Here is an 18427-nt window from a genome sequence, read left to right on the forward strand (position 1 = left end):
AAGAGAGACGGGATCATCACTGCAGCCCCTGAATCCAGCTGTGCCTGAAGTCCATACGATCACAGGAACCAAATAAAGTCCTTTTAAAACTTAAGCCATGTTTGCACTGGTTTCCTAACAATGACAACCAAAAAGCTCTTACGATTTATTTTTTATTTTTATTTCTTTATTTTTGTGGCTGGTGTCATCGTGTTACCCTCAGAGGCATAAACTGTCACCTAAAGGTGATGATTTGAATTTAGATATCCATTACTATCTGACACCCGCCTCATGTCCGGGGTCCACACAGCCAACAGCCACCATGGTAAGCACTGTACTTGTCCACTGAGGCCCCTCCTGGTCCCTCTGACCAGCTCCGTGTTCCCAACCTGCACCTGAGTACTCTGCTGGGCCCTGAGGTCTTCAGAGGCCTCTCTTGGACATTGGGGCCTCCTCAGTGAAGAGCCTAAGGAGCTTCCCCCATCAACCCAGAACCAAGGATCGACTGGTGGGCTTCTGAGCACAAAAACCACGGGGTGGAACAACCTCTGAAATGCAGAGGTCCATGTGGGAGCGCGCAAGGTTGCGACTTCCTCCCCAGAAGTCGCCGCTAGCTTGGCTGCTTCCCTTGACTCGTTCTGTTTCACCCAATCCCTTACCAGCTCCTCCCAGGAGCACATCCCCAGTAAGCCACATGCTTCTTGACAGGCTCTGCTTCGGGAGCCACCAGCAGAAGAAAAGGACCCACCCCAGGAAGCCCTGCTTCTCATCCAACTGAGTTTCTCCAGGACCATCAGGTGCATCAACAAATGAGATTTATTGGCAGAAGGGACTTGGGGAGACACAGAGACACCACAGGCAGCTGTTTGTCCTAGAGCAAAAGTGCTGGAAGACTCTGGGACTAGCTTCACATTTCTTCCTTAGCAGCCAGGGTGTCCCAGAGGCTCCACGCATGCTCCCCCTTGGAAGGTGGAGAACCTGTTACATCCGGGTCCAAAGCATGCTTTTCTTATTCCTGCACATTTATGATTCTCAGGCTCTTTCACACAAACAGGACCGTTCCTGAGGACTTCACGGAACTTGAGCCAGTGAGTCATAAAATATTAAGAGCATGATCCTGGGAACCGGACACTCGCTCGATGGATCCTGTTTATAACAAGCGAGTGGCGCGTCTTCCCGGGGAATAGGAGAGGGGCACTGTTCTTTTCCGGTGGGGACTCTTGGCTGCTTTTACCCAGATGTTGGGGAATTCAGGTAGCCTGGTGTTTGGAAAACTCTGCCTTAACCACTGTAGCCATCCAGGGCAGATGTGAAATCCTCTGACCTGGAAGAAAACCTACAGATGGGCTGTTCTCCGGGAGGGTAGGGAATGAATAAATAAAATCCTAAAGGAAACCATCCCACCTGACCCAGAGGGTCCCCCACATGTGACTCTATAATGTCTGAGACGTGGCTCATTATTTGTAGAATGTGTGTGTGAGACGTGGGTATAACTGGCAGAACCACTACTGTGAACACCTATACAGTAACCTACAGTTAGCATCTGTGGTTCCAGAGGATCATAGATGAGATTTTGCCACCCTCCAAATGGCTATGGGGAGAGGTAAAAGTGACTTCCCAAAGTCACATAGTTTGCAGTCAGGATTCCAGGTCTGACCCCCAGTAGACAGTGTGTTCCACTGGCTCCACCACAGGTGGACACTTTCATAAATCATCCCCCACTCCAAATTCCCGAGCATCTGACGGCATCCGCAGGCGGGCGATCCTTCTGATGAAAACCACTTGCAGAAGTTCCTATTGCTTCCCTCGGTTCTCCTCAAGGCACAGAGAACAGAGCAGCCACATCCACTCAGCCTGCTCCCCCTTCCCACTTGATCCTCCAGGCGAGTGGGATTGTTAGCATCATGGCCATCGCCATAGTAACGGAGCTTGAGAGATGCCAGTCTGCCCTGGAAGGGGTGTCTTGCTGGGAGCCAGCCATGCCAAGCAAAGGAGGCAGTCCTGGAGTGGCGGCACCCAGCGGCACATGTCCCGAATTCGGCGGGGGACGTGGCCGCGAGTCTCCCCCCACGTCCCTCGGGGGCTTGCACTCATCTGCTCACCAGCCACACAGACCGCTCTCTCTGTAATGCCGCTGGCGCCAGCCCGTTGTGCTGAGGTTGACAAAGAGAGAGGAGAACCGGGAGAAGGGTAGGGCAGGCAAAAATCCCAGTGGCTTCCGTGGGGTCACCTGTGCCATCTCGTCCCCGATTTCAAAGCAGGAGAGTTGCACGAGCAGACCAGTAGCTCTTTACATCGAGATTATGGAACGTGGATGGCTACTGTGCTCTGGGTGGCTCATGGAAAGGTCCCCAACAGGCATTGTTCCTTCTGCTCCGAGGGTCACCAGGGGAGGGAGCAAAATCCGCCAGAGCTGTTGAGGCCTGAGACTTAAGTAAGGGAGAGGACAGAATAGGAGGAGGAGGAGAGAATCCACCATGGGAGACCCAGTGGTATCCACGGCGGGGCCAGAGTTGATTCTTTCTGAAGCCCAGACTGGACCAAGCGTCCCAGCCAGAGCCCAGGAAAAGAGCAATTTTAAGGGCCAAGTCGCAGGGAGATTTCTGGAGCTGGTGCTCACCATTTGCATTATCAGTGAGGAACGTCCTGGACACCCCGCGCTGATTCCTAACCAGGGAGGGGCGTCGGAGTCACCTCTTGTGCTTTTGACACACCAGGTCTGGTGGCCCACACCTGCAGCGTCTGCATGCTGGCTGGCATACAGGCTCTGAAGCCAGACGGGGCTGTGTTGGGCACGGGGTCCACCCTGGTGGAGCTGGATGACTCTGGGAAAGTTCCCACACCAAGCTCTGTGCCTCAGTTTCCTCACCTGGCAAAGGCATGGACCAAGAGCACCTCCACCGGTGGCTGCTGGGGGGACAATAGGAAGCCATCCCAGCAGGATGCTCCAGGCTCTGCTGGCACACAGGGGAGCCTGGGGCCTTAGGCTTTCCCAGGAGAAGAGTGGGGTTGGGCATTTGTGTCCTGCGGCTGCCTCACTGTGACGCTGATCTGCAGCCTGGCCGTGGGGAAGGCAGTGATTGCGGGCTCCTCCCCAGACGGCAGCGTCCAGTTCCAGGTTCAAGTCCGTGAGAGCTTCAGGCAGTACCGATCCCTTGACTGAGGGGGCTGGATGCCCCGCCTGGGCGGAGACGGTCTGGGTCAGGGGAAGGGTGCGCATACCAGCAGCTAGAAGAGGGGGCGCAGGTGAGGGCGGGGCAGGGCCTCCTCTGGGGCTGGAGGCCATGGCAGGTGGAGGCAGGACGTGAGTGCCGGAGGCCCCCAGCGCCCGACCCAGGAGCGCTGCCCCTCGGGCGCCCGCCCGCACGCCCGCGGCCTCCAACCCTAGTACACCTGGAAGTGCGCCGAAGTGGCCCCGTCCTTCCAGCAGCGCAGCGTATCCACGGCCACCGAGCGGCAGAGGGGACAGGTGCGCTCACGGTCCAGCCACAGGCAGAGGCACTCCTCGCAGAACACGTGCTGCGGGGACAGCGAGGCGGGCTGAGAAGCTGGGACGGCAGGGGACAAAACGGCCCCGCGCCTTCCTTCCGGGAGCGCGCTCCAGCGGAGAGACGGTGGCACCAGGCGCGTCTGACCTCTGCAGACGGTGAGGAGGGACGGGGCCTGGGAAGCTTCACCCACACAGTGGCATTTGGGTAAATCTTTTTTTTTTTTAAATTTTTTGGTGCTAGGGAGGGGACCCAGGACCTCATGCATGATAAGCAAGTGCCCTACCACTGGCCTACATCTTGGGGGAAGAGCGCTTCTGGCCAAGGGAACAGCATGGGCAAAAGTCCTGAAGTCACAATGTGCCCAGCACGCTGGAGGAACTGCAAGGGGAATGTGGTGAAGCCAGGGGGTTGGGGAATGGAAGAGGGAGGTGAGACCAAAGAGCTGATGGGGATTGCAGGCTCTGCAGGGCCTTGCGGACCCTTCTGAGGACTTGGGCTTTTATTTGGAGAGTAGTAGGGAGCCATGGCAGAGCTTTGAGCAAAGGAGTGACCTGGTATGATTTGCAGTTTAAAAAGACCCATTTGCTTACTGGGTTGAGTATAGAACACAGGGCTCCAGAAAGGCAGCAGGACTGGGAAGACCAAGTCCACCACTCTGAGACGATAGAACTGGACAGGCAATGTCACCTCCCTGTACTCCAGTTTCCTCATCTGCAAAACCGGGACTGTAACTGCCTTTGAAAATGTGTGGCTGGGAACTGGGGTTGTGGCTCAGTGGTAGAGCACTTGCCTAGCATGAGTGAGGCACTGGGTTCAATCCTCAGCACTGCATAAAAATAAGGAATAAAATAAAGACATTGTGTCCATCCATCTACAACTAAAAACAAAGATGTGTGGCTGTCATGCTAAGCCACTGAGACTGACAACTAGACACACTACACCATCCTTGACTGGTTCCTGATGGGGGATGACACCTCGGTTGTAGGGTTCATCTGGAAAGTAACTGGAGTCATTTCAAAACATTGCCACGTATTAGATGATATTTCATATCACTTCACATTTCCTGGGTGTGCCAGCAGAATCAGGGTCATGGGAGACTGTGGCCTTGTTCCTGGAGACAGGCACAGAACGATCTGTGGATGAAGAGTTAACATGTCTGCTATCCACGCCCCGCTGGTCCAGGGGGAAGTTTTATATCAGGAAAAGGCAAACACAGCCAAATACGGATGATGAGTGAATCCGGTGAACGCAAGATGCTCATCCTTATGATCTTCCATGTTCCTTTAGGTTTGAAATTTTTCAAAATAAAAAGTTTGGGGAGCGTGGCAAGATGAAAATCTGAACAAAATGTGTTTGGAAAGTGAAAAAAAAAAAATACAAGAAGGTACTTGCACTAATGTCTGGCAAACAGTAAGTGCTCTATAAGTGTTGGCTATTATCACAGTAGCGGTTGCCCATCATCTATTATCAGTCTCTCTAGGCCAGACTGTAAGCTTCTTGTAAACTCGTTCATTGCTAGCCTGGTATACAGCAGGTGCCTAATTGCTGACACTGCTCTGTCAGAATGCGCCATGATGCGATGGGGGTACCGTGTAACAGAGGGACTGGTCTGATCTGGGAGGGAGTCAAGGAAGGCTTCCTGCAGGTGAGGACTCTTGAACTGGGGGCTGAGGGGACTTAGGAGTTGAGTGGGTGATGAGGCGGGTCGGGAAAGAACATTCCAGGCTGAAGGAGAGATCTGTGGGAAGCTCCGGAGATGGGAAAGCATCTCTGCACTCAAGGACGGCAGTGAGGTGGGTGTGGGGGACGGGGAGAGCAGTCAGTCAAGAGCCCTGAAGACCAGGATGGGGTCTCACTGTGGTCTGTGACCCGGGGGTCAGGAGGCCCAGCGGCTTGTGATTCCCACCACGATCCACACCCTCCATGCTGCCACCTTCTCCCCTTCAGACTCATCAACCCTGGGCAACTGAGGTCAGTGACAGGCAGCAGACCTGCCAGGGACGATGCCCTTCCTCCATCCATCCGCTGGGTGCTGCCTGCCCCTCCTGGAAGCCTTGGTCCCTCACACTCTCCCTGTTCTGTGATGTCTCTCCAGCGCCAACCCTTGACTCCGGCACCACATTCTGGAATGATCTGCAAACACACTTTTGGAATGATCTGCAAACACGTCTGCCTTGTCACTAAACTAGGAGTTTTCTGGGGTCGGGAACCAGTTTTATTCTGAGAGCAGACCTTGTTCAGATGCTCAGTGAGCATCTATTGGATGAAGGAACAGAAGCGGGACCAGGTCACGTGTGCTACCCTGGAAAGGGGTGCTGGAGTGGGAGAGTGCAGCACACCCCTGTTCACACGAGGCTCTCGCCTGGATCGATTGGGGAGCAGGGAGCAGTCACCCGAGTTGGCAGTGTTTCCACTCATCCATTGAACACACCTTCATTAACAAATTAAAATTTGGGCTGGGGACAGTTGGTAGAGTGCTTGCCTCGCAAGCACAAGGCCCTGGGTTCAATCCCCAGCATCGCAAAAAAAAAAAAAAAAAAAAAAAAAAATTAAAATTTCACAGTTTTTTTTTTTTTGTACTTGGGATTGAACCCAGGGGGTGCTTTGCCCCTGAGCCACATCCCCAGCCCTTTTTGTTTTTTATTTTGAGACAGGGTCTCACTAAGTTACTTAGAGCCTCACTAAATTGCTGAGGCTGGCCTTGGACTTGCAAACCTCCTGCCTCAGCCTCCCAAGCTGCTGGATTACAGGTGTACTCCACCATGCTCAGCGAAAAATTTATTTTTCTTTGAAATGGGGTCTTGCTATGTTGCCTGGGCTGCCCTCAAACTCCTGGGCTCAGGGATCCTCCAGCCTCAGACTCCAGTAGCTGGGACAACAGGTATGTGCCAACACACCTGGCTTTACACACTTCTAATTTGATAGATCTCAAACACTTGGATCCTAAGGCCAAACATTCTACATTTCACTCCATTATTGTTATAGATTTTAAGCAATTTTTTTTTTTTTTTTTGGTAAAAATGTGGAGTGTGGCCATTATGTGAAGCTTTTCTTTTTTTTTTTAAATTGTGTTGGTATTATTAAAAATTACTGGTTACTAAACTGTCTTTGGTGCAAGCTCAGGATGCAGGGAATGTTCATGATATATATTAATGTAGTAGTGATGGTTATGTGGTGAAATATGGTTCTTAAAAATCAATGGTGTCCTCAAGAAATTTTTGTTCATGTGAGTTAAATCTGTCTATATTTACTGTATTAGAAATAGAAAATGAGCTGGGTACGGTGGTGCAGGCCTGTAATCCCAGTGACTTGGGAGGGTGAGGCAGGAGGATCGGAAGATTGAGGCCAGTCTCAGCAACTTATTGAGACCTTGTCTCAAAAGAAAAAATAAAAAGGACTGGGGCTGTAGCGCCATGCTAAAGCATCCCTGGGTTCAATTCCCAGTAGAAAAAAAAAGAAAGAAAAAGAAACAGAAACAGAGACATGTTTAAAACCCATGAATCTATATAAGTATACATTTCAGGACTGGGTATAACTCAGTTGGTAGAGTGCTTGCCTGGCATGCACAAGGCCCTGGGTTCAATCTCCAGCACCACAAAAAAAAAAAAAAAAAAAAAAAAAAAAAAAAAAAAAAAAAGAAGAAGAAAAGAAGAAGAAGAAGAGAGGAGGAGGAGGAGGAGGAGGAGGAATATATTCCATCCGCCACCAGAACAATGACCTCATCATGGGTCATCACAGCCTCTGGGAAATTCTAGTGTACGCTCTAGAGTGATCAAAGCAGATGAGATCTTAGTATTATTGTAAAAGTAGTTTTCACCTTGTCGACCCCGAAAGGGACTCTGGGAGGTACCTGGAAAACACATCCTAATTGCTTATTCACTGGCATCTGTTCTGCCCTGGAGGGTGGCACAGTAGTTACTGCTTCCTCCGGTGCAGCCCCAGACTTGGGCAGAGCAGGGACTCTGATGGTGTTGCTGAGAACGGAATTCAGACCAGGAGGGAGACTCATGGGACTGTAGGCTGGAGAAAACCCAGTCCCTGCTCCCCAGGGTCTGACCCTCTACTCCTCAGAGAACTGGGCGGGGCGGGATCTGCTGCCGATTGAAGAAGTTCCAACAGCCAGGCGTGCCAGGGCCCTGGATGAGGCATGCAAGACCCTGAGCCCCCTCTACATCTGGAGAGAGAAGAGCCCTACAGAGGGAGGGGAGGGGCTCCTTCCCAGCCGGTGTGAGTAGGATCCAGGGGTCAGTGGGGAGTGCAGGCAGGGCTGAGTGGTCATGCACACCCTGCCTGTGTCTCCTGGGGCACAGAGTAGCGGGAGGGGCCCTGGGGCTTGAATCAGCACCCCGCTCTCACCTGAATCTCACCCAGACTATGTTGTGCCCTAAGGCTCAGAGTAGGCAGGAAAAGTAGAGGGCTTAGGACAAGATCCCCCACAAACACAGAAGCCAGCCCCTGTGCGAGAAGGGACTTTGAATGAGGAGAGAGGGCCATCCCTCGGCCTGGTGCTTGGCAATCAGTGTGCGCTGAGAAAGAAGGAAGAAGCAGCCAGGCCTGGGCGCAGGTGGACAGATGCAGGCGAGGAGCACAGGACACCATCGTGACCTCCTACTCAGCAGGGACACTGTACAAAGCACGCTAATGACCTCGTGTGCACATCTTGGCCCAGTCACACAGCAGACAGAAGGGTCTGGAAGACTCAGGGAAGCTACGTGCCCAAGGGCACACCTGCTAAGTGGGGGCTAGAATTCCATGTCAGAAAGGTGGGAATCAGGTTCTATGCTGGCCCCAGAGGTCCCTCCTCATGGCATCCACCTCCTGTGCAGCCCTTCCCCTGAGTAAGGGCTGCCCCTCGTGACGCTTCCAAGCAGGAGAATATACAGAGAAGGCGAAGGAATGTCTCTTCCGACACTAGACCACGAGGGACTGCAGCCTCCGTCTTGCTCTTGCTCTCTGGGGCTTCTCGCATGCTTTGCTCTGATGCAGCTAGCCTGGCAAGGAACTTGGGGTGGCTTCCAGCCACAACAGCCTGACAGCAATGGGAGCCTCCAACCCCACAGCCTGTGAGGAGCGGAGTCCTGCCAAGCAGCTCCCTGCTGGGCCAGAAGATGACCACAGTCTGGCTGGGACCGTGACAGCAGCCCGTGAGAGACCCCAACATAGAGGAGACAGTGAAGCCGTGTGTGGATTCGGATCCTGGGAAACTGTGAGATAATACACGTTTGCAGCTTTAAGCCGGTGAGTTCTGGAGTAATTTGTTATGCAGAGGTCAGCAAGGGCTGAAAGAAATGTCTGACTCCGTGTCAAAAAATTCTTGCCTATATATTCTGCTTTGCAGAGTGTGCACACAGAGAGGGTGAGGGAGAAGGTCTGAAGAGCTTGATTTATGAAAAATAACATTACTGAAAATGTGGCCACTACCAGATAGGGGACACACACACACACACACACACACACACACACACACACACACACACACACACCTGTAACCATAGATCCCCTTTAATCCCACAAATCAGGCCTGCCACGTCCAGACCTAGACAGTCTTAGACATTAATACTGAATATTGGTATAACACGCTGTGCTTTTCAAAACCTATATGTAATTATGCACACCCACCGTCACATATAACTATATTAAAAATACCTACAAGTTGCCTGGGGCAAGCACTGTAATTCTTGGGTGACAGATGACATGGATGGTCAATTTCCAGGAAGAGTGCTCTGATTCTCTACAGCAGCCCTCAGGACGTCTCAAAGCGAGAGGCCAAGCCTCATGGAAATGGCGTGTCTGGTAGTTTTAGGGACTCTGGATCTGCTACAAGGAACAGTGAGAGTTCAGGCAAGGGCGTCCCTTTGCCTTTCTGAGCCGAGTCTCCTTCTGTGTTAAACAGTGGACTCTTTCCCTCCAGGGCCCGGTAGGGATTGAGGCAGCTATGGCCTCTAAAGGGTCAAATGTGAGCACCTTTTAAGCACAAAACGAATCGGCGCCACCCCTCTGTGGCTGAATGTTTATATCATACATCATACATCATTCAAAAAAACAAACTCATAGTGACCAAGAGTTGGAAAGCAGTTTCTTCTCTAAACGCATGCTCACTCTTCTCTTGGGCAAAGGAGTCCTTTCAACAAACCAAGTTTCTGACTTTGTGTTCAAAATGCCTGTTCTCCACTCCGTGGTAGCCGGGTGGGAGGCGCGCCACAAACACCGTGGAGAGACAGATTAAAACACATCTGAGCAGAGTTCCAACCCCTGTACGAGTTCAGTGTCGGTCAGACTAGCTTCGGTGGACACTCTGCTTCTCAGGCCCTAGCTCAGGGGGTGGGGTGGCGGCTGAGGACGTGACACATTGAGTTACACTAATGGCTCTCTGAAGGAGAGACAGGATGGTGCTTTAGCTCAGTGGGTTCTTCATCCATCACTCTTTCATTTGCATATCGGATGCTCACTTATCTAAACCCATCTGTCCATCTGTCTATCCATACACGCAGTCACCCACCCTCTTATACCTCTATCCACCCACCTTGACACATTCATCTACCTATTCACCCATTCATATATCCACCCATCCATCCATTTATAGTTATCTGTTCACCCATCTGTCCATTCATTTGTCTATACATGGAGTTACCTACCTGCTTAACCTCTATCCACTCACCTTTGCATTCACCCATTCACTTGTCCACCATCCTATCCATCTGTGTGTCCAGCTATCTATCCCATCCCACCCGTCCATCCATCCAATCCATCCATCTGCCTGCCTATCCATCCCATCTCATTGATCCATCCATCCACCTAATCCATCCATCCATCCATCCGTCCATCCATCCAATATTTACTAGTCCAGTACTGTGGCTCTACTGCTAAACAAGGCAGGCACAGTCTCCACTTGCAAGTTACTTGAAGTTTGGCAACAGAACTTACACTACCAATTATCCAATGAATTAGCTAGCCACTGCAAAAAGTAAAATGAAGGAAGGAAAAAACACAGGGATCTACAAGACCATAGAGCTGGGGACGTGACTTGCCTGGGGAAGCAGAGTCAGGAAAACTTTATGGATGAAGTAACACTCAAGCTGTCATTCATTTGTTTGTTAATCCAGTGCACGCAGAGGTCAGCAAATCCCTTTGACCCGTGCACGTCATCTCTACCCTTCCAGGTTCAGCTCCCAGTGGCAGGGGGACACTGACATGTGTACTCAGCTGAGTGATGTCACTCGTCTAGGACAAGGTGAATTTCTAATCCAGCTGTGCAAAGAGTGTGGTGGTACCAGAAGAGGAACGAGAGGGAGACAAACAGATTGATGCTTAGAGAGATTGCCAGAAAAAGAAGAAAGACTTTCACCTTGACATCATGTTCAAATAATCCCTGTGACTGGGAAGGAAGTACAGATGGTTCCGAAGCATATGAAAAGATGCTCAACCACGCTCGTAATTAGGGAGATGCAAATTAAATCAGTGCTGAGCTAGAGTTTGTCACCTGTCAGATTGGCAAAGCTCAAAGGAGGCTTGATAACACTGTTTTGAGGGAGGGGACAAGAGGCCATGTCACACTTGGCACTGGGGGTGTAAGAGGATACTGTCTATATGGAGAGGAATCTAGCAATAGCTGTCAAAACCGTGTTCTCTGCAACCCTGGGAATTCCACCCCTAGGAATTTATCCTACCCAGAGCTCGCGCACTTGTGCAACGGAATGTGTGTCCCTAAGAGCTACTGCGTTCATTCAACCCTGACCATGAGCCAGGCACAGCTTTAGATATTTCACTTGAATTAACTCATCTTCCCATTTCAGAACCTTTGAGCTAGCCATATTTGTAATAATAGAAGATAAAAGCTACTAAACGCCTATCGATGGAAGAATGGTTAAGAAAATCAAGGTCTATTCCTAAAATGGCATGTTATAGTTATGCGACCATAACACAGAGTAAGGAGCGATCCCTAAGACAGGATTGCGGGTTAAAAAGACAAGGTGCAGCTTGGGTAGAATATGCTTTAACTTATATTTTTTTAAAAAAAAGATAAGGTCATGTGTGTACCTGAGTTTTTCTACGCATACATATATATATGTGTACATACATATGTTTATATGTGAATATGCATATGCCTAACATATATGCTGAAATTCTATAAAACATCTCTGGAAAGATACAAAGGAAGGTGGTAACAGTGGTTGCTTGTGTAGGTTGGCAGAGGATTAGAGAGCTGGCAGTGGGGAGAAGGGGAGGTGGCGTGTTACCATCTTTTGTATATATTGCCAAACATTTTTTTAAAAATAAACTCAATTTTGGAATAATTTTAGGCTCACGGAAAAGTTGCAAAAACAGAACAGAAAATGTCTGGATAGCACTCGCTCAGTATGATTTTCCTAACATCATCTTCTTGCATTGCTGTGGTACACTCATCAAAGCTAAGAAATCCACATTGACACATTACTATTAACTGAATTCCCAGCTCGATTCAGATTTCATAAAGCTAGTTTTTTTAAAAAAAAATTTTAGTTGTTGATGGACCTTTATTTATTCATCTCTTTATAGGTGGTGCTGAGAATCCAACCCAGGGCCTCACATAAAGCTCTACCACTGAGCCACAACCCCAGCCTCTCATAAAGCTGGTTTTACCAATGTCCTTTTTCTGTTTTGGGATCCAAGTCAGGTCCCATTTTGCATTTAGTTGTCATGTCTCCTTAGTCTTTTTTTTTTTTTTTTTTTTTTAATTTTGATTCATGCAAACACATTATTGAGATACAGGGAAACAAAACTAGAAGTTAGATTAAAAACAAATTCCTTTAAAATCCCCAAACAGTGACAACAAAAGCATTTTTGCTGATGCTAAAAGAGGACCCCCTCGCCTGTCCCACCTTGGGGGAAAGATGGCGGACCATCTGCCTTTCAACTCCTTCTGGTCTCCAGGCTTCTGTCTCCTCCAAAAAGCCTCCCCAGCCTGGAACTCATCGCTCTGCCTGGGTCCCCTGGGATGCTGCATGAATCTCTCTTACACAGCACTTATCACCGCCTGCCTTGTTTCATAGTTATTTATGTATGTGTCTCTCTCCCCAGGGAGGCTGTGAGCTTCCAGAGAAGGGGACAGGATCTGCGTGCCCTCTGCCTCTCCTTCTGATAGGATGCTTTGACCCGGTACACTTTGGCTGAATTGACACCTAGCCCCTCATGTCAGGGGAAGGAGGGACACATTTAGCGAGTTAAAAGGGGCTGAGCAGCACTTACCAGCATGGTTTGGTGATTCTTAAGTAATAATGAAAACAAATGGTAATAATTACTGATGATAATAAGTATGATATTACCAACTTCTATGGTTAAGAAATCAAAACTTAGTCCTTTCCATAGATAGTCTCGTTGAATCATAAAAGGTGTATGAAGTAAGTATTATTATTTGTGTATTATCTTTTTTGCAGTGCTGGGAATTGAATCCAGGACCTTGCACATACCAGATAAGCACTGATCCACTGTACTATATCTCCAGGTAGCTGAAGTGGGATTATTATTAATATTATGCTCATTTTATACATGGCTGGGGGAGATGCAGATGGAGACTACTGCTAGGATTCACACTTGGACCATTCTTACACTGTGCCAGACTGAATTTGACATTTCTATGTTTTACAGATGACATGAGGCTCAGAGAGGTGAAGTCACCTGCCCAAGGCCAGTCAGCTATTAATAGGAAGAGCTGAGATTCAAACCTGGGTCTGGCCGGCTCCAGACTTGACAAGGTTGCTCCCCAAAGCCCAAGCCAGAGCCCTGAGGTTTGGAGACGGGACAGGCTTTTCCAGAGACAGGGCCTTGCTGTGCCCCAGCCCCAGTCCCCTAATCTCCGCCTGAGCCCCACTCACCTGGCACAGGAGGATCAGAGGTTCTCGGAACTCAGCCTGGCAGATGGCGCAGATGTCACCGGCTTCTGTGCACTGCTGCCCTGTGGCTCGGACCCCATAATTCTGTTGGGAGAGAGAGAGACAAACACTATAGATCCCCGTGGGAGTAAGGCCCTCGGGAGCACTGTGAGATCCGTGGAGGAAGGAAGGGGCTGCTTTCATTTCCAGCTCCTAGTTCCCATGACCTTAGGCAGGACCATTGACACCCGACTCACCTGAGAGGTGCACAGGAGCTTCAGGGCTTTCCTGACTCCACCCACACGGCCACAGATGTCAAATGACTAAAAAGGAGAACAGAATGACAGCTGAGAAGTGTCCAAGACTTGCTTGACCTTTGCCTTGCTGCCTGAGAGCCATAGTCTCCCAAGCTACCTAAACCACCACAGAAAGTAAATGGCATGCATACTGCATTCCTCCTTTCCCAAGTCCAGGGCAGGCATTGCTAATCGATCATGGCACGCTTCCTCTGAGCCCAGCCAGAGCCTGATAATCCTCCTCTATCCAGCACTCCAGTCAGCCACTGCCAGTTGATCCATGAGCAAGCGGAATAGCCCCCCCCCCCCCAACTGATGATGCGTGGCTGGGTGGCTAGTCCCCCCTGGAGGAAGGAAAGGTGTACATTCTCCCAGGATCTTCTGAAGTCAGAGAAACAGAAAGCTTCCAAAGAACAGGAGAATGTGTGTGTTTTCTGGGGGAAAAAATCCTGATTTGTACTAATGATGAAAAAATACTGTGTACTAACCGATTCGAGGAGTTAGGGATATGTAAGATGAGTGGGATATTTTTGAGATAAAAAAATTTTTAGTGACCAGGAGGTTAAGTGCTCTGGGTTTTAGAGGCAGCCTGCCTGGATTTGATGCTTGTTCTGAGTGACCTTGGGCAAGTCACTTCATCCCCCTTAAGCCTCAGTTTCCTCACCTACACAATGGGAGCAAGATGGGTAGGCAGGCTGGTTGTTGTGAAGACGACTATGTGAAAAGATAGCATATGGTGAGCTTCACAGGCAAGAAATTAGGCTGGACTGAGTCATTATAGGTAGTGATATGTGCTATGCTGCGGATGATAAGCTAAGTAAGAGACACTGACTAAGAGAAGCCAAACACAAAAGGCGGTGCATTATAAGATGCCATGTAGCTAAAGCAGCCAGAAGACATAAATTCACCGAGACAGACAGTAGGTCAGGGGGTGCCAGGCCTGGGGAGCGGTGCAGGAATGAGGAGTGGCTGTTTAATAGGTACGGGGTATCTTTTGGGGGTGAAGAAAATATCTTAGATGTATGGTTGGCACGTCATTGTGAATCTGCTAAATGCCACAGATGGTCAGGGGTTAATTTGATGTGAATTTTACCTTAATTTAAAAAAGAAAGAAACGAGCATGGTTATTCCAGGCTCACCAACAGCCCCCGGGCCTGGCTAGGGAATGCACCCTTCTTTGGGTCCCCTCTGCAGCCCTGGGGCCACCTCACCTTGCAGAGACTGTAGAGGACGATCAGAACCCCTCCCAGGAAGTAGCTGTTGGAAGAGTCGTCACCCATGATGTATTTGTACCACAGCTGGATGGGGACCAATGATCGGAACAGCTGGCTCAGCTCCTCGATAACCAGATAGAACTTCCCCTACAACCACACAAAGAGCATCAATTATTATTAGCAATAAAGACCCAGAGGACCAAGCTGGGGGTGGGGGGACTGGCCCAGCAGTAATGACATTCCAGGTCACAGGCAGGCCATTAATCAGCTTTGGAAAGCACTCAGGCCAGCTCTAATGGGGCCCGATATGGCCAGGGAGACTTGGCCCCTGCCTGATGTCCTCACCCAACACCCACTAGCCCAAAAGATCAAAGCACTGAGGATCGGGTTTCAGGGAGGGAGAAACCCTATACTTTTGGTAGAGGGCTGGAGTGTGGTCACTCTTGGGTCCTTGCTGCAGCTTGGAAGGCTGAGCACCTGGTACAGGGAGATGGTCACTCTCCCCCACCCTGCCAGACCACCATAGAGGCTGATGGAGGCATCACAGGTGACCGCCCCAAGAGAGCAGGAGTGTCCCCCAGGAGGACACTAGGGGTGAGGCGATGCATATCCCTGTCAGCTCAGTGCCTGCTCCAGCTGAGGAGGCAGGATGGATACCTCCCACCAGGATGGGTCTGACTCTCATCCTGCTGTGTGTCCCTGAGCTCGTGTCCTCTCCTACAGAATGGGAACCACAGTGCCCACCTTATGGAATTTCTGGGGGGATCAGAGCAGATGAACGGACAAGCACCTGGCACTGTGATTGGCCACAAGTTCTAGACTCTTTCTTCCCTTTGCCCACTGGAACTTTCTGGAAGTCCCTGGAATTTTCTGGGGTTTGTGCTATAAAGTGGAAACGAGAAAACCCCTTCCCTGAGGTATCTGATGAAGGTGAACATACACCTGTCCTGTAGCCCTTCAGTTCCACGCTGAGGTCTCTACCCAAGGGAAATGGAATCTACGTCCACATGTACACAAATGTTCTCAGCTGCTTTGTCCATAAAATTCCTAAACTGGAAACAGCCCAAACGTCCGTCAGTGGAAGAATGGATAAAGAAATTCAGGCAATATTTATATAATAGGATACTGTCAGCAATAATAATCAGCAAATGGGCTGACATCTGCTGCAACGTGGATGGATCTCATAGATATTATGCCAAGTCAAAGAAGACAGTTATCAATGACTACATTGTGTAATTCTGGTTTGTATCAAGTCCAAGAAAAGGTAACACTAACCTGGAGTGGGAAAAGTCAGATCTATGCCTGCCAGGGGGTGAGGGGTGCGGAGGACTGACTGCCGGGGGTATCACGGAATTTTGGAAAGTAGAAATATCCTATCTGTGGATTAGGATGGTGGTAATGTGGGTGTGTACCTTTGCCAAAACTCACAGAAATATACACCCCAAATCTATGCATCTTCTCATATATATTTACATTATACTTTAATACCATTGATAATAACAAAAAAATAAAAAATAAAAATAAGCACATAACGCTAACCCATGGTCTAAAAATGTAACTTTTGCTCCATCCGTTCTACAGATAAAATAATTAAGGATACAGGCCAAGATGTGCCCTTGGGAATGGTTGCTAACAGCATTCTTTGTAACAACAGCGAAGAAGTCACAAACGAAATGTTTTAAAAAAAAAGACTCTTGGTCTGATTATATTAGAGATCTATAATGGAAAGCCAGACAGTCATTAAAAAAATCATCCCCCCAAACGGCAACTTTATGGTGAAGAAAGCAAACACGTACCACACTAGCCACACACACCACGTTAACCGAGCAGGCAGGGTTAATATCCCCGTAAGAGTCAGGGCAACATCCTGAACTCTCTCTGGACGCTCAGGGAAGACAAGGAGCACTTCTGTGGGACTCACACCCAAAACGTGTAACCTCCATCTGATCATCAGAAAACAAGGGACAAAACCAAAGGAGGCACGGTCCACAGAGGAACTGCCCCACACACTCCACACTCATCGCTGGTCAAAGACAAAGGGAAGACCAAAGAATGGTCAGACGGGAGAAGAAGCCATGCAGTGTGGCAGGCGGGGCCGGGGCTCAGTGGCCGAGTGCTTGCCTATCGTGTGAGGCACTGGGTGCAATCCTCAGCACCGCAAATAAAGAAATGATTCAAATGAAGGATTTGTGTCCATCTACCACAACAACGACAACAAGAAATGCAACATGAGATCGTGCATTCAGTCCTGGACCAGGAAAAGGTGCTGGTGAGGTGGCTGGCAACATCTCCACGGGGTCTGCAGGTGGTGGAGAGTAACAGTACTGATGTCCACTTTCCGGCTCGATTGATCGTTCCAAGGTCAGGTCGGATGTTACGCTCGGGGAAGCTGGATGAAGGGTACTTGGGCTCTCAGCACTCTGCTTTTAGAACTTTCCTAAGTCAACAGTGATTCCAAATTAAAAGTTAAAAAAGAAACCATCCTGATAAGCGTTATCTATTGACCCAGGGAAATGTTCATTTCATAGTTCCAAGTGGAAAAGCAGTGAACATGGAAAATACTCATTGTCTTTGTGTTTTTCTGCTTTTTTCCTTTCATTTGTTCAAGTAGAGGGGGAAAGTTTAGAAAACACGTTGCTCGTCTATCGACTCGATGACCTGCAGCATGTAGACAGACTTTATATCAACCTCTTTAGAGTCATCTTGATGACTGGGCACAGGTCACTCAGAAAGGGACCCCTGGAAGGTGGGCCACACATGCCAAGGACCAAGGAAGGGATCCACTCATCTGTACCTTTACCTTTGTGACTAGTTGCTTCTCTGTTGCGAGGGTCACAGAGTTTCCTGAAGGGTCTTCCTTTCACCTCCTGACTCCCACCAGCCCCTCATGCCCAGAAACATTCCCTGGAGGGATGTTACGGAAGGCGATGGTACAACAGAGACGTAGGGGTGGGTGGCCACCATGTTTGTTTTACATGGCCAGTGGCCCAGCAGCCCCAAGGATGTCAAGGTCTGCCCAGCCCTTCCATAGCCTGAGAGCTGCTCCCAAGTTCTGCAGAATACTTGTGTTTTGATCTTTGTTTTCCTGAATCCGCCCCAACTTCAGTGCCCCAGGCTTTCTCCATGTCTCCCAAATTGCTCTTTTCTAGGATCTCTCCCCTCCTGCACGTTCCATCTTAACCCTGGACCAACACCCAGTCTCACCTAACTTCCAATCTTAATCTGTTGGCCACTCCACCCTGAATTCAGTGCACCCCCAGAGAATTATACTTTCTTTTCTTTTCTCTTCTTTCCTTCCCTCCTCTTTTTCTATGCATCCATTCCATCCACCCCAACCATCAGTCTGTCTATCCACCTGTCCATACCGTCCGTCCGTCCGTCCGTCCATCCATCCATCCATCCATCCATCCATCCATCCATCCATCCGTCCATCCATCCATCCACCTGCCCATCTGTCTGTCCAGTCATCCAAGCATCCATCCATCCACCTCACCACCAGTCTGTCTATCCACCTATCCATCCATCCATCCATCTGCCCATCTGTCCATCCATCCATCCATCCATCCATCCATCCATCTGCCCATCTGTCCATCCATCCA

The 18427-nt window shown here is 49.5% G+C and overlaps 1 protein-coding gene across 4 annotated transcripts in view; it reads right to left on the reverse strand.

Moving 5' to 3' along the window:
- Window positions 1-152: 152 nt before the first annotated feature.
- RNFT2 (ring finger protein, transmembrane 2) overlaps window positions 153-18427 on the reverse strand; it is a 64670-nt gene continuing 46395 nt past the window's right edge. For 3 of the 4 annotated variants that reach the window (XM_079152465.1, XM_079152466.1, XM_079152467.1), the window contains exons 8-11: window positions 14826-14975; window positions 13576-13641; window positions 13322-13423; window positions 153-3498 (exon numbers count right to left, since the gene is read on the reverse strand). In XM_079152465.1, the coding sequence (XP_079008591.1) occupies window positions 3364-3498; window positions 13322-13423; window positions 13576-13641; window positions 14826-14975 (453 nt within the window). In that variant the 3' untranslated portion in view covers window positions 153-3363. Of the gene's footprint in view, window positions 3499-10398; window positions 10719-13321; window positions 13424-13575; window positions 13642-14825; window positions 14976-18427 lie in introns of those variants that run through there. The other variant, XM_079152468.1, reaches the window with a different exon arrangement.

This window comes from Sciurus vulgaris (genome assembly GCF_902686455.1).
Source record: "Sciurus vulgaris genome assembly, chromosome: 8".
NCBI classification, from domain to species: domain Eukaryota; kingdom Metazoa; phylum Chordata; class Mammalia; order Rodentia; family Sciuridae; genus Sciurus; species Sciurus vulgaris.